The sequence below is a fragment of the Antedon bifida genome, chromosome 3 (assembly GCF_963402885.1).
Source record: "Antedon bifida chromosome 3, ecAntBifi1.1, whole genome shotgun sequence".
Lineage (NCBI taxonomy): Eukaryota > Metazoa > Echinodermata > Crinoidea > Comatulida > Antedonidae > Antedon > Antedon bifida.
The window spans coordinates 14895326-14911215 of record NC_136228.1 but is presented as its reverse complement, the minus strand read 5'-3'; the positions used below and the strand labels follow the sequence as shown (position 1 = coordinate 14911215).

The 15890-nt window shown below is 31.4% G+C and overlaps 1 protein-coding gene across 1 annotated transcript; it reads left to right on the top strand.

Moving 5' to 3' along the window:
- Nucleotides 1–555: 555 nt before the first annotated feature.
- On the top strand, nt 556–11193 carry LOC144837914 (uncharacterized). The gene is made up of 10 exons (XM_078693239.1): nt 556–1193; nt 1582–1675; nt 4013–4123; nt 4288–4392; nt 4539–4646; nt 4898–5005; nt 5992–6099; nt 6636–6743; nt 8556–8640; nt 10417–11193. Exons 1-10 carry the CDS (start codon nt 1186–1188, stop codon nt 10464–10466), a joined length of 885 nt encoding a protein of 294 aa, XP_078549365.1. The 5' UTR covers nt 556–1185; the 3' UTR covers nt 10467–11193.
- Nucleotides 11194–15890: the final 4697 nt, after the last annotated feature.

The window sequence follows — 15890 nt, the reverse complement described above, 5'->3', positions numbered from 1 at the left end:
TTGTCATAATGCCATAATCTTTATCTGTGTGCAATATTCCAACGTATGACGTGCACGTGGCTTTTGTCGTGGTGCGGATAACTAACTCGTCAAAGTGACGAGTTTCATGTCTAGTTCATGTATGGTTTTTAATTTTATGGTAAGATATCTAATTTTAATAAGATGTTTCTATTTTTATAGCAATTTTATTAATTTTTATTTATTTGTAATACAATTCATTTCAGTCTTTGACTGTCGTTTTGTAATATATTTTTATATACCGATTAAATAAATAAATAAAATAAATTCATTTTTTTGTGAGTTATACATTTTTTTAAATTTCTTCATTATAGTCATTTGACTTGTAAGGTGAAGGTTACAAAGCTAGTCGGTAACATTTTAATAAATATTGTTTAGTTTTAAAGGTAGCCACAACATGGTATATAATCCAGCAGAATAATGAGATGAATTGTAAATGTCTTGCTGTGTTTAATCTAACAGTTAATATTAATATAAATTACATCCTCAACTTTTGATTTCGTCATTTCAGCCGTTTTTACAGGTTTTAACAAAAGGTTGACAATACATTTGTATACTCAGTAGATCCACCTGATTCCCAGTGCTGTATCTCCACATACTATCTTTTTCCGAAGTATCATAGGAATATTTGGTAATACAGCATCACATGTGGTGCCAGTATCGTGTAAGGTTAGGTTAAGGGTTAAGTTACTCTTGATACATGTGAAACACATGTGATGTTGTATTACCAAATATTCCTATGATACTTCGGAAATAGATACAGTACCGAGAATCGGCTTGTAGATAAGTGATGTTAATTCTTGTTACAACTATACATTATTTGGTCTGCTTTGTGAAATGCGTATTAGACTCAATACTCCAATATGCCTTTTCAAAGTTAGCTTGGATATTGTTCCTACTAGATATATGTTGATTAAATGTATTAATCCTCAACAAGTAAACAAAAGCTGTTGGGTGATAATGTGTTTGTGTATGTCATGATCTACTGTATAAACACTTTTACAACAGGCCTACGCAGTTAGTTAAAATATACTGTTTAAATCTAAATGCCCTAAAAAAAATTATTTCAGACAGATATTTTAACAGGAGAGATTTAATGTTTATCATTTTTATTTTAAGAGAGGCATAATTGACTTGATTAGTAAATGAAGACGGTGTATTTTTAAAATGGAGAGGTATGGTTTTTCAAATTTTTTTAAATTACGAATAAACTAACTTTCAATTATTTGTTGATATTTATTTTACTTTTTTAAATTTCATTTTTATGGCGCTTTTAACAAAGGGTAAAAAAATATATATATATATATATCAAAAGACCATAGAGATGTATTGTCCTCCAAAACATGACAAAATGAAGATTATATGCCTGTCATGAACACTGACATAATTTGGCATTGATTTGGTCATCTCATTTTCTAGATCTTACGAGGTCTTCTGACTTTTTGAAAGTGTAAGTTAGATTGACTTACAGTAAAGGGCAATTTGTATATTATTACAATATAGAAATAGGTAATTCCAAACCTTGTAAGATAATATTGAAGTTTATAACTTTCATTTTGACAGGAAAAATTTAGAACAAGCTTTGGTCAGGAATGATTTGGAAACAATCAAACGAATTTGTAGGACGCAACCAGATCTTGTGAAAACTATCGATGAGGTATAACTATATATAATCAGACTTTGAATAGGCCTTGGCAGTTTTAATAAATTTATTCACTTCCGTAGAAAAACAAATTATTTCTCTTTCACTAAAAACCATTCTGATTAACAATTTGACGATTTGTTGCTTAAATTACAGTTTTACTTTTTTTATGATCCAATTTTGGTCAAAGTGATCTGAACTTTTTTTTATATATACAATTTTATGAAATATATATTTTATTGATGTTCACATTTTTGCTATTACTACTTGCCTTAATAGGCTTTTTCATTTTCCCTCTTTCCTTTTCTATATTAAAAAATTTGTATATAAAGATGTATTGTCCGGGTGTCTAGAAAACTCAGATCTAGAAAATTCAGATCTGACCTACCAACCAATCAGTTGATGATCTGAGTTTTCTAGTTCCATTCTGGAACTGGAAAACTCAGATATTGATATCTGAGTTTTCTAGATCTAGAAAAGTTAGATATTTGAGTTTTCTAGATCTAGAAATCTCAGATATATCTGAGATCTGAGTTTTCTAGACACCCGTATTGTCCCCCTGAAAAAAATTATTATTACAACTTTTTTGTTGAATGTCATTTTAATGTCACATAATAGTTATCCACTTTGACCAAAAATTATATTTTAAAAAAATATATTTACCTTAAAGATGTATTGTCCCTTTGACTAATTCCAAAAAAATTTCAAAAAAAAGATTTCGAAAAAAAGTGGGTCATTTTGAAGTATCATAATAGTTATTAACTTTCACCAAAAAATAGTCGAAAAAAAAATTATTTAAAAGAAATACAGACGTTTTTTTGTTCAGAAAATAACTTTTCAATCAAAACATATCTCATAATGCAATGCGCTTGTTTGGCTACTTTGTGTGCATAATCATAAAACTTCCTTCGCGATCTGTGTGAAAACACCTTCTCAACCGTGACGAGTTGTAAACAATCCTAATTAACATTATACATAATGCATACTCGTGGTTTGAAATCTTTGTTTACTTTCGCTCGCGACGATTTTCCAGATGAAATGTAATCAAATTAATTTACCTGTTAATTACATAAACTTGTTGTTTTTGGCTCGAATTTTCGACTTAAAGTGATTAACTTTAATATTACTTTGATATGGCCAATTTAAATTTAAAATATTTTGACCTTCATTTTTTGTGTTTCAAGGGACAATACATCTTTAAATAACTGTAATTTAAAGCAAAAACTAGATTTGAACTCGTCACTTTGACGAGTTCGGGTTATCCGCGGAAATGCAACATGCACATACGTTAAACTATTATGAACGTCGACAATTATTATGCCATCCTATGACATGCTTCCAGAAAACTGAGGAGCTATAATAGATTCAAAATTGGCATTATTTTGACAATATTTCTAACTTTTTCAACTAAAACGCGCGTAAATGGTATAAATCAACGTGTTCGTATGACATCATTTTAATTTGAAATGATGTCAATCTTTTTTAAAATGACTAGGAAAGGCTGGAAAATCATAATTTAAGAGAAAAAAACATGATTTTTATGCTCCGTGCGCACCCTACGCGTAAATTTTTTCGCGCGTGCGGGAATTTTTGATATGCTTAAAATGTCATGATCAGCGTAGAAAGTTGATTAGAAATTAATTTTGCGCATTTTGAAACTTTAAATGCGTGTGCGCGCGTAACTTCTTGTGAAACATGACATTTTTAATCCATAGAAAGTTTGCCCTTGATATGACTTAAATTTTCACCTAGTGTCAATACAAAATGACTTTTGGTTTATAATCTATGACCAATCATTGAAATTCATAAAATCGCGCGTAACTTACGCTACACGACTCTAACGTCATATAACGAAGTTTCTTGCACATCTACAGCTACAGGTCAATCTTATGACAAAGTTATACAATCATATGTTGACCAGAATTAGAGATACGCTGCCAACAAAATTCCGGGAAAGAAAGAAGAATAACATAGAAGAAAAAAAAAAAGATCGTGACAATAACAAGGGGTTATCCGCCAAGTGCGGATAACCAAATAGTCAAATTGACGGCCAGCCAATAGATTTTTGGTTGAATTTAACCATTTATTTTGTCATTTTATTTAATTTTTTTTCTACAGAAGTGATTAACTTGATTAAAACTACAAAATAACCTATTCAAGTCTGATCTAATTAATCTTCATTTATCATGTTTTCATGTTTGTAAACTTTACTTAAAAATGACCTCAGTGATTTATCAATAAAGATGACAATTAAGATCATTTACTACAGTACAGTACATTATTTAGTAATTGTTGTATTGACAGAAAACCAATTTCACACAATGTCTGTTTATGATTATGATTCCTTTACAGGATGGAAACACTCCACTGCATGTATATTTGTGTGATGATCTAATTAACCCTACTTTAGCAATCATAAATTGTCTCTTAAATCATGGTGCATCAACAACATTGCAAAATAAGGTAATTTACATAGATTTTCGTGAACCATTTCAATAATGATGATTAGAATTAGAATTGTTTACTAAATTACTGTATTTAACAGTAATTGTTACTATATTGAATAGAATAAACATCATCTGTTGTCAGTATTAATTATAAACTTCATGATTATGATTCCTTTACAGGATGGAAACACTCCACTGCATGTATATCTGAGTGATGATAGACAAATACAACCTACCTTAGAAATAGTGGAATCCCTTGTTGCATCAGCAACAATACAAAATAAGGCAATTTATTTTCTTTGAATAATGACAAGATTATTTGCTACTTTGTTTTAGTAATGGTTGCAATAATTTCCATTGACAGAAAACCAATTTCACATTATAGCTATTATTAGTATTTATAAACCTCATATATTATGATTTCTTTACAGGATGGGAACACTCCATTACATGTATATCTGAGTGATGGATTCAATCATACCTTAGAAATAGTGACTTGTCTTGTACAGCAATGTACATCAGCAACATTGCAAAATAAGGTAATGTACAGAGATTTAGATCCTTTGTGGTAAACCATTCTATTGCAAAATAAGGTAATTTAAAATTGCTAATGTAGGCTAACATTCTCTATCTACTGCAGTAAACCCTTATATTTTTCTCTATATCAATAATGACAATTTACGATTACTACATAACTTAGCAGTAATTGTTGTTATAGTTTGTATTGACAGATAACATTTTTTGTCTGTTTTCAGTATTTATAAACTTTATGATTATGATTTCTTTACAGGATGGGAACACTCCATTACATGTATATCTGAGTGATGGATTCAATCATACCTTAGAAATAGTGACTTGTCTTGTACAGCAATGTACATCAGCAACCATGCAAAATAAGGTAATGTACAGAGATTTAGATCTTTTGTGGTAAACCATTCTATTGCAAAATAAGGTAATGTACAGAGATTTAGATCTTTTGTGGTAAACCGTTCTATTGCAAAATAAGGTAATGTACAGAGATTTAGATCTTTTGTGGTAAACCATTCTATTGTTTAAATAAGGTAATGTACAGCGATTTAGATCTTTTGTGGTAAACCATTCTATTGTTTAAATAATGACAATATTATTTACTAAATTACTTGCAATAATTGTTGTATTTAAAGAGAAACAATTTAACATACTAGAGGGTTCGCTCACCCTCTAGTGAGTGTACATAAATGGTTCTCAAAAACATGACCATGACCCAGGAAATCAGAAACCCGGGCCAGACCTATGCATGTTACATATGATTACTGAATTATGTATGTTTTTTTTGTGACATTTCATGAGGGGTATCCAACTTATGTGCAAAAACCAAAATATATCGACCTGGGTAGTAAAGCTAGTGTGATTATTTGGAAGTAACAGAGTTGAGGTTGGTAACAGAAATGCTGTTTAGGACTGTTGATGACGTTGTAAGAATGTTAAAATTCAGGTTTTTCTTGGGCATAGTAAAATCAGCGATATTACAGAAAGTATGAATAGGGAAACAGAAACTATAATATTTGGCAGTGTATGAGATTTGAGCCTGCTACTGAGAATGAGTATGATGAGACGCGAAATATCATTTATTATTAATTATGTCTACTGACCACACACATCATAAGAATATAATTTTAGAAGTTTTGCAGATTGATAATGTGTTACCTAAAACATAAGATAATAGACAATTGGTGTGCATCAATCACTAAAACAGTCTGAGTGGCTATGTTATGTGCAATTTGAATGACTTGCACATTTTGAAATTGCTCATTTTCTTAAGTATTTGATTATCAAAACACATTTTACATATTACAGATGTCTGTTATCAATATTTTAAAAGTCATGACTATGATTCCTTTACAGGATGGAAACACTCCATTACATGTATATATGAATGGTGATTATGACCCTACCTTAGAAATGGTGACATGTCTCCTAAATCGGGATACATCAACAACATTGCAAAATAAGGTAATTTATAGAAAATTGTCAGTGTAATAGGCTAACAATCTATATCTTCTGCAGTAAACATTCTCCCCCCCCCCTGCTCATTTTATCATAGGCCACAAGAAATTCTATTGTTTCTGATGTTATTGTTCTATAATTTCTTAATGTTATGCAATGTTAATTTTTAACATCTCATCAAAAGTTCTCTAAAATGTGTGGCAATTTTGATACCTTTTATACCCCCTTTGCTCATAGGGTGTACAATTGTATATGTAATTCTCTGACACATATCTCTATGATTCATTGTACAAAATTAAATAAATTATTGAGGTGCCCATACACCATATTTGTAGTGGGCCCTTTTAAGCCTCAGTTGAATTAGACAATCCAAAATGGCAAATCCTGTGGCGGGCCATTGCTCAAATAAACTGGATATTTTGTGGAGAACATTTGATATAGTCCACAATATCAACTTTCAAAATGTTTATAGTTATTGCAAACAATTCACATAATGTCTGTTGTTATTATTTATAAACTTTATGATTATGATTCCTTTCCAGAATGGTGACACTCCATTACATGTATATCTGAGTGATAGATATCATCCTACCTTAGAAATGGTGACTTATCTGAAACAACATGGTGCACCAGTAACATTGCAAAATAAGGTAATGTAAAAAGAATTGTCAGGACAATCAGCTGCGAAACATTTTTGTTTTGTTTCGTTGTTTATCAATAATGGCATTTATTATTAGATTTAGATTTACATATGTGAACATTCAATCAATCGTACATTTTTTTGGGTGTCTAGAAAACTCAGATCTCAGATATATCTGAGTTTTCTAGATCTATAAAACTCAGATATCTGAGTTTTCTAGATTTAGAAAAGTCAGATATCTGACTTTTCTAGATCTAGAAAACTCAGAAATGTCTGAGATCTGAGTTTTCTAGTTCCAGAATGGAACTAGAAAACTCAGATCATCAACTGATTGGTTGGTAGGTCATTTGGATCATTCCATTATCAGAGGGTAGGTCATTTGAAATACTAGAGTATTATTAAAACTGATTAGTGTGTACGTTTTCTTACTAATATTGTAACATGTAGAAGCGGCCTACGGCTTAAATCATAAAGAAAATACAGTGCATGTTACCGTTAAAATGTAGGCTTAAAAATTAGGTATGTACGAGTTGGTGTGGGTACGAGTTGGTTGAGGTACGAGTTAGCCAATTTGGGAATAGGTACGACTTATTTAGGCCTAGTAGGCCTACTCTTCGCGATACATCGCGACAGCGCCAACACGTTGAGCCTTGAATTGAGTTTGCTTAGCTAGGCTAGGCCTAAATGCTAAGCCTACATTTTAAAAGGTGTATGCTGTATTTCTTTATGATTTAAGTCGTAGGCCGCTACTACAAGTGTATGATAAAAAATGTATAATACTGTAGTATTTCAAACAAGCTACCCTCTGATTAATAATGGAGCAATCCATTTGAAAATCTGAGCTTTCTAAAAGTCAGGGGCGGATTGCAATATAAAGACCTTGTCTTAGGCTTTAGATCTTAAGCCCTAAACCCCTCGTGAAAGTCTTAGCTAAGCCTCTCAGCAAAGTCGATTGCAATATCGGGGTCTTTATTAGTAAAGAATTTCAAACAATCAAACCAGCCTATAGTTACCGACAAAAGAGGTTGCTATACAAACAAGTGCAAATGGAGTAATTTAACAATAAGGAGTAGCGACAACCTCCTCAGTAGGACATTTTGAGGCGATTTTAATGCACGAATGGACACACTGCCTATTCAATAGCTTTAAGATTACGTAAATACTAGGAGATTTTAGCAAATAATTACAAATATTAGCAACAAAATTGTATAAATATTTCCAAAAAATAAATTTTAAATATGCTACTATATGTAGTCTTTTCTTGGTCAAAATAGTGTAGTGTAAATCTACAACCATCGTTGCTAAGGGTTTCATCTTGGGCTTACGTATAAGACCGCGGTTAAGAACTTTATTGCAATCCGCCCCAGATATATCAGAGTTTTCTAGATATAGAAAACTCAGATATATCTGAGATCTGAGTTTTCTAGACACCCCATTTTTTTGGTATTATAATGGTAACCATAATAACGTGTGTTTACAGTGATTTTTACAAAAAAATATTAATTATAAAATATATACAGTGATTATTTACAGTAATGATAATAATAAAAATTAATTGAATTATATCATTGACTATTATTTTTTTGGTATTATAATGGTAACCATAATAACGTGTATTTACATTGATTTTTACTTTTAATAGAAATAGTAAATACTATTCTCGTCTAAATTTAATATTTTGTCCCAACGCAGCCAATGTTAATCTACACTTTATCACATGATGCTCTATCAACCAATCACTAGACAGTAAATGTTTGAGCCATGATATAATACTGTATCAATTAAATAATATTCTGATAATACTCTAAACTCATTTTTATAGGAAGGAAATACACCCATCTCTGTTTTGAAAAATAACAAGCAGATACAGGACCCAGAAAAAAATGAAATTTTAAACTTTTTTGGAAGTAAGTGAAATTTTAATTATCAAGATTTTGGGATAAAGCAATTTTCATTGCAAAGGACAGATATTCAATTTCTTTTTCCCAATGCTTTGATAAACTGATTTTGAAAATTTTCTCATACTGATAATATGATGAGCTCTGTAAAGGTTGTGCGTGTGTATGGTATCCATGCATTGTGCTGTTGAAAAACTCTTTAAACTTATGGAGAATCATCGTAAGGATGTATATAATTTATTTATAATTTCTGAACCATGCCTTATGTAGATGTGAATGAATTATGCATATTTACAGGTTTATTAGTTTTCTTCTTTCATTAGCATTGACTATAATCGCAAATGATACAGTCATTAAAAATACAATTCACGGGGGAACAAAAAAGAACAAAACAAAGTAATATTGATGGATAATATGCTGCATAATTAGCAAATGTTTTGTGATCGAATTAGGAGCTACCTGTTTCAGAGCATAGATTTCATTTTAGGGGTCAAAAGGCTAATGATGACCTCTCAATAATTTATTTTGGGATCAATTGCTTTCCCTGACAAACCTGCTTCTGTGTATAAGCAGTGCGTCATCAATGTACTATGACGAAGAAGAATGTCCAGAATACAACTACAAAACCAACATAAGATATATTAGGGACTTTTAGATTTGACATGGGTCGTAGTCGACTGTTACTCGTCGACAGAAATATGAACGTTTAGATCAGCGTTCCGCAATCTTTTTTGACTCCGACCCCATGATCCTGTTTTGGTAATTCAATGCTAACGTCCTGAACTTTAAAAAGTTCCCCTGGCTAGGAATAACATCGCTATGAGTGTAATTTGGGAGGGACCTGTTTCTATTGAATGTTCATTGTAAAAGAAAAAAAAACATAGGGAAAAAACTGTAGATTTGTAAAATATAATTAGCCTTTGTAGATTCTACAAAACTGAGAACCTTTCACATCTAGATCAGTTTATACTTGCTAAAAAAAAACATTCTCTCGCCATCAATTTGTTTTCGCGACCCAAACATTGGGTTTTGACCCATAGGTTGCGGAACAGCGGTTTAGATTAAGTGGACATTTATGTTGACATGCCAGTGAACTTATGACATAATGACCTTGGGATCATCTGACCTTGTAATCTCTAGCAGTGCTTCATAAAGTATTATACAAAATTGGGAGAAACATATAAAAAAGGAAGATGATAATGACATAGAAGTTGGTGATATTGAGGATGATATTACTCAAAAATTTAGGATTTATAAAACAAAGAATATAATGTAACTTATTATTATAGGAATAAAATAATTAGAGTGAGTAGTTTTTATGTAGTTGTTTCTAAAAGCTGATTATAGATATAGAAAATTGTTGAATTGAATTAATATTATAATCATATTCAAACAATGATGATGATTTAAACAATACTTATAACAATGCTGAATTTATTACTTAAAATTGAAAATGATTTTGTGGTCTTTCATGAATTTTTATTCATAAATCTTAAAACAGTAATTATGATAAGAATGCTATCTACTGAATTTATTACTAAAATGGGAAATTATTTTGTGGTGTTTCATGAATTATTATACTGTAAGTAATAATATTCAAATAATGATTATGATTTCAACAATGATTATGATGCTAATCTACTGAATTTATTGCATTGGAAAATATTGTGGCGTTTTATGAATTTATATTTATTATTCATAATCTTAAAAAAGCAATTACAATTTCCACAATAATTATGATTACTGGTATACTAAATTTATTGACACTGTTTTTCATCCATATAGATCTCTCAGAGGATGATGATGAAGACTTAGTCACAGACTTAGTCCAATGATTCAATAAACATGGACATTTGATTCATACAAATGTTAGATGATGTTAAAGTGTTGAAAACTGATACCAGTACCAGTAGTGTAGATTCCCTGATATCCCAGGATTAAAACACACTAGTTATTGTCTGTGGTGTTCTCTTTCCACAAAAAAATTGGTGTCCCCTTATAATGGGATTAAATCAACCATTTGGCACTCTCAAACGTGTCCCTGTCCATTTAATATGGGTGTCCCCTGAGTAGGGGTTGGCTGTAGTGTTAAACATGTTTCCCCTTGTTTTATGAGAAAGTGTACCCTGAATAGGGGTGTCCTAAACAAGGGGTTTACTCCAGTGGTAAAGAGGAGGGGTTCTACTGTTGAAAGATTTATTATAAGATTTCAGTGTACTGAACGGTACATGAATGTTAGTAACAAAAAAAAGACGACAAAACAAAATAACGATACTGGAATATTTACAAAAAATAACGGTAATAACGGTATATTTAGAGATATTTTAAAAGACCATTTTATCTGTTTTTATATTTTATGTAGATAGAGGTGCTTCTGCTTTTCACTTCATTTGTCCTTTGCTTTTATTTATATTTTTGTATATGCAGTGATGAATTCAAATAAATAATAAAATAATCATTGTGGGATTTCTTTAAATCAGACCATTTTTAAATTACTTTCATATACTAATTGATTATTTTGTTAAATTTCATGAACGAGTTATTTTTAAAATTAAGGTGATGCAAAATATTACTATAAAATAATAATGTAAACAAGAGGATTTATTTGTGTATAAAAAGACAATTTACAATAAAATCCTTTCTAATTTTAATCAGTTGTATTTGTCATTGTGTGCATATGTTGTGATGTTGTGGAGCTTTCCGGAAAAAAAAAATGAGCATGAAACTTTTGATAATGATGATATTACTATTAATTCAAGTTCTATCTGGCTGTGTATTCAGTTTACAATTTCAACCAATAATATAATTAGATGCAACTGATTTTCAGCGAGGCCGATTTCATATGTCACCGTGTATTCTGCGCATGAGTAGTTAATTAAAGAATTATTATACTAAAAAATGTATTTTTGATATAATTACATTATATAGGCCTAGTCACTGTAGTACCCGAAGTAGCCCTTTAAAGTACTATGTTGTTTGAATGATGCGCCCTCTATAAAAAAGTATACCATTGCATGAAGATCGTATGTCAACAAAAACACATGTTAAACTGAAATTTTTTTTTGTTGCATAATATAATAGGCCTATACCCCCTAGCCGAGGCCTATTTTTTTTAACGTGGGAAAATGTCTTTAACAAAATGTTTAGCATTAGCATCACATTCTTAAATTCATAACTGCAAACATATCACCAAAAACTTCAGAAAAATTGACAGTATGTATTCTTTAAATTTTTTCGTAAATTTATGTTATGTAGAATTATACTGAACTCATCTATATATAAATTTACGTAAGGGCAAAATTCAATAAATCGCGCGTTATTTCTAGAATGTTTACTCGATGGTATATAAAGTTGGTTAGAATCTCGGTACTGATTTTAACCACCTGATGTAACCCTGTTTACTAATTAAATTGAGTTAGATAATTAGTTATTGAACAATTAAAACGAATTTAGGTTCAACGATTTGCCCCAAATTTGCCCCATCCTCTTCCCCATCCCTCAACTCTAATGTTATATACAAAACACAAATTGGGTTTGTTTAAATGAGTTCAAATAAAAAAATTGGACTCATTTTTAAGACAAGGCCTAATTCCCAGGGTGCTAATTTTACATAAATCATCGTGTCTATTTATTCGTTTATGTAAACGACAATGTACTATAGTCCTGCGGTACGTACATTTTTTACGCTGAACTTACTGTGTATTCGAGAACCATCTAGTAATTATAATTATAACAATATTCCTGTAAATTTAATTCTCACTCAGGGCTGCAGTCACTTGTGGGTGCGAAAGGGAGATGCAAACAATTCTATCATCATCAAAGACGTTTATTCATCATTTTGTGACCTCACCATGAAAGTTTGCTGTTTTAAAGTATGGACATTTTTTAGTTTTAATTGATGTGTTTCTTAACACAACAGGTATTGATTAATTAACGCCGCGTTTAATTAAATCGGACTTTGAATAGGTTATTTTGTAGTTTTAATAAAGTTAATCACTTTCACAGAAAAAAAAAGAATGTTTTTACTTATAAAATAACAAAATAAATTTAACCAAAAACCCATTTGTGGATTATACATAACTAGCATTAGTGACCATCTTCGACGAGTCCCGCTGATTTCAACCACGCCGAGAAAACTTGTCTAACGTATGTAAAATAATATGTAAGAATTGCAATTGAAGTCCCATTTTTTATGTTTTAAATCCATTTGTACACAAAGGATTGAAAGAAAGTTATGGTACTGGCTAAAGCTAAATGCTAATTATAAATACTAGAGGGTGAGCTCGCTTCGCTCGCTCCCCCTCTAGGAAGTGTAGACGATGGTTCTCGGAATGATAATGTTCTTCTTTTACGTTTTCTGTCGGTTACCATTATTGAAAATGCTTGACATTCGTAAAACTAAACTATTCTGTTTCACAGTGTCTTAGATGATTAATAACATTTTAAAGTATAGTCTTTATTATTTGGTAGGGCCCTTATAGGGCGGAGGTGGGGAGGCGGAGTTCATTTGACTCGAGGGAGGGGCTTATTCGAGGGATATATGTTAAATTTTTTAGTTTTAATAACATGGTAACATTTATAATCAAATGAAATCCTCTATCTAATAGATATGAAAAGTGGTAAAAAAGAATAACAAATGCTCGGTAAATTGTAGATAACAGTGCGATGAATTCTACTACAAATGGTATAATTGTGTTATTATAAATGTGGATGGGATGGACATTTATTAGATAGTTGGGTTGGCAGGGGGGGGGGGGGGGGGGGTGTGGTGATTATTATTCAAAGTGATGTTTTATTGGAGAGTATGGAAGGCAATCGCCGCCAAAAATACAAAAGTAAAACAAACAACGTACTTTCACAAACGAACAACGTACTTTTACAAACGAACGATCTAAACTAAAACAAAGAACGTACTTTCACAAACGAACAGCCTACTTTCACAAACGAACAACCTACTTTTACAAACGAACAATCTACTTTCACAAACGAACGAACTAATGTAAAACAAACAACGTACTTTAAAAAACGAACAACCTACTTTTACGCGAACAACGTATTTTTTACAAACGGACAACGTACATTGATAAACGAACAACCTGCTTTACCAAACGATGTAGATTGCCGAATGAACTAAGGACTCGTCCATTTTTTAAGTCGGGTAATTGCAAAAGTTCTGATAAGAGGATATGCCTTAGAGGGATCTCAAAGCGAGCAGCCTGTATCTTGCGCGCGTAAGCAAAACTCATCCTGACAAATGGAGGAAAAGTGACCCTCATGAAAACGTTTTCTGGAAGATGTTGAATTCTAGATACGAATTCATGTAAAAATGTTGCGTACCGGATGTTGTGACATCATTTTATGGCCAGTTGAATTATAAAAGTCGTATTTTTATAGCGCATCTATATTCTACGCATCCAAATTCTTCTACACGTTAATGTTGTTGCTCAGATAAATTCCTTCCAAAATTGCTATCTTCGTGTTCATTTTGATGACGTCATCATGATAAAAATTGAAATAAAAGGCGGGTCCCATAATTTTACCTATGCTACACTCTGTATGTAGTTATATAGTGTATACTCTATATTCTTAGACACAAAATAGAGAGCTCACTATTAACAACATTTTATTTTCCTCAGGTCATGTGGTGTTTTTATACCCGACTTAAAAAATGGACGAGTCCTTAGTTCATTCGGCAATCTACATCGTTTGGTAAAGCAGGTTGTTCGTTTACCAATGTATGTTGTCCGTTTGTGAAAAATATGTTGTTCGCGTAAAAGTACGTTGTTTATTTTACATTAGTTCGTTCGTTTGTGAAAGTAGATTGTTCGTTTGTGAAAGCAGGTTGTTCGTTTGTGAAAGTAGGTTGTTCGTTTGTGAAAGTATGTTCTTTGTTTTAGTTTAGATCGTTCGTTTGTGAAAGTATGTTGTTCGTTTGTGAAAGTACGTTGTTTGTTTTACTTTTGTATTTTTGGCGGTGATTGCCTTCCATACGCGGTCCGTTCCTAAAATAAACAAAAAACTAAAATGGCTATGACTAATGGCCAACTTAAGCTCCAGTCCTACTATAGTATCTGTTTTTTTCTTCCGTCTTCCAAAGGGACACTGTATTGATTGATGGAAAGTCACCTTTAGGGTCAAATCTATTATTTTAACTGCTCCCTTGTGTATAAAAGAGAGAAAATAGTTGAAACCAAGTTGTTAAAGGTGAACTTATCATAAACCCGGAAATAACTTGACCGCCAAGAATTGAAATAGAGTAGAAAATATACTGTTGAAATCATAAATGTTGTTAAAAACTCTTTATAATATCTTGCTAAGATAGAAATATGGAAAAATAGCGTCGAACTGCACATTAATGTTATCAAATCTACGTTTCGCGGTACATCTGAGATAGATAAGGTAGGTATCCAAGGCGGAGATTTGTACCGAAGTTTTTGCATTGTGCTCGCCTATGTCAGAATTAACCATAATTTATATATAGATGCAATGTTGCGGTCAGTAAAATTCATTGTAACAAAATTAAATACAACACGTGTTACGTACGTCTGTAATCTGAAGTTCAAAAAGAAAGTCCACTGTTATTTACGAATTCGAAAGTATTGCTAGAAAATATTGAAAGAATTTTGAAAATGATGGTACGTCTGTAGATAGGCAAATAATTAAAAATTATTTTAATTAATGATTACCATACAGTACAGAAATATGTTTCCTTACAGGTAGTAGCCGTTTATTACTGAAATACAATACTGATGAGATATCAAATTTGACGCTTTTATCTTTACTGTATTCATGTACATGTAGGAAGCTTATAGAAGAACTATACAAATTACTGCATGGGCTTATATACATTAACACTTATTTAACTGTAGGACTTTCATTACAAAGGTTTACTTGGATTGGATAGACAAAAAACGAAAAATAACATAGCTACAGTATATGGGGAAAAATGTTAAGACGTGTAACGTTTTATAAACTGGAAATAAGCAGAATCAGGTGGTCCAACGTTGACAATCCCGAATACGATGATACAATAGGACTTGTAGGTACAGTATCCCTCATGTAAACTGATGTAGGCCTAAGCACTGCAAAGTAAAATTAAAATGCATTCCATACTTTTTGATTACAAATTAGGAAATCCAGAGTAAACAAATTATGATAGGCATCAAACAATAGCCGTAATTATAATTAAGATTCTGTACCAACAATAAGCTGGCAATTATTCGGTGGATTTGTAGAATAATAAAGAATACTACGTTCAA

Coding starts and splice junctions, on each gene's coding strand:
- LOC144837914 (XM_078693239.1), top strand. Junction 4,647..4,897: donor CAGCAACATTGCAAAATAAG/GTAATGTACAGA, acceptor ATTTCTTTACAG/GATGGGAACACTCCATTACA. Junction 8,641..10,416: donor AATTTTAAACTTTTTTGGAA/GTAAGTGAAATT, acceptor TCATCCATATAG/ATCTCTCAGAGGATGATGAT.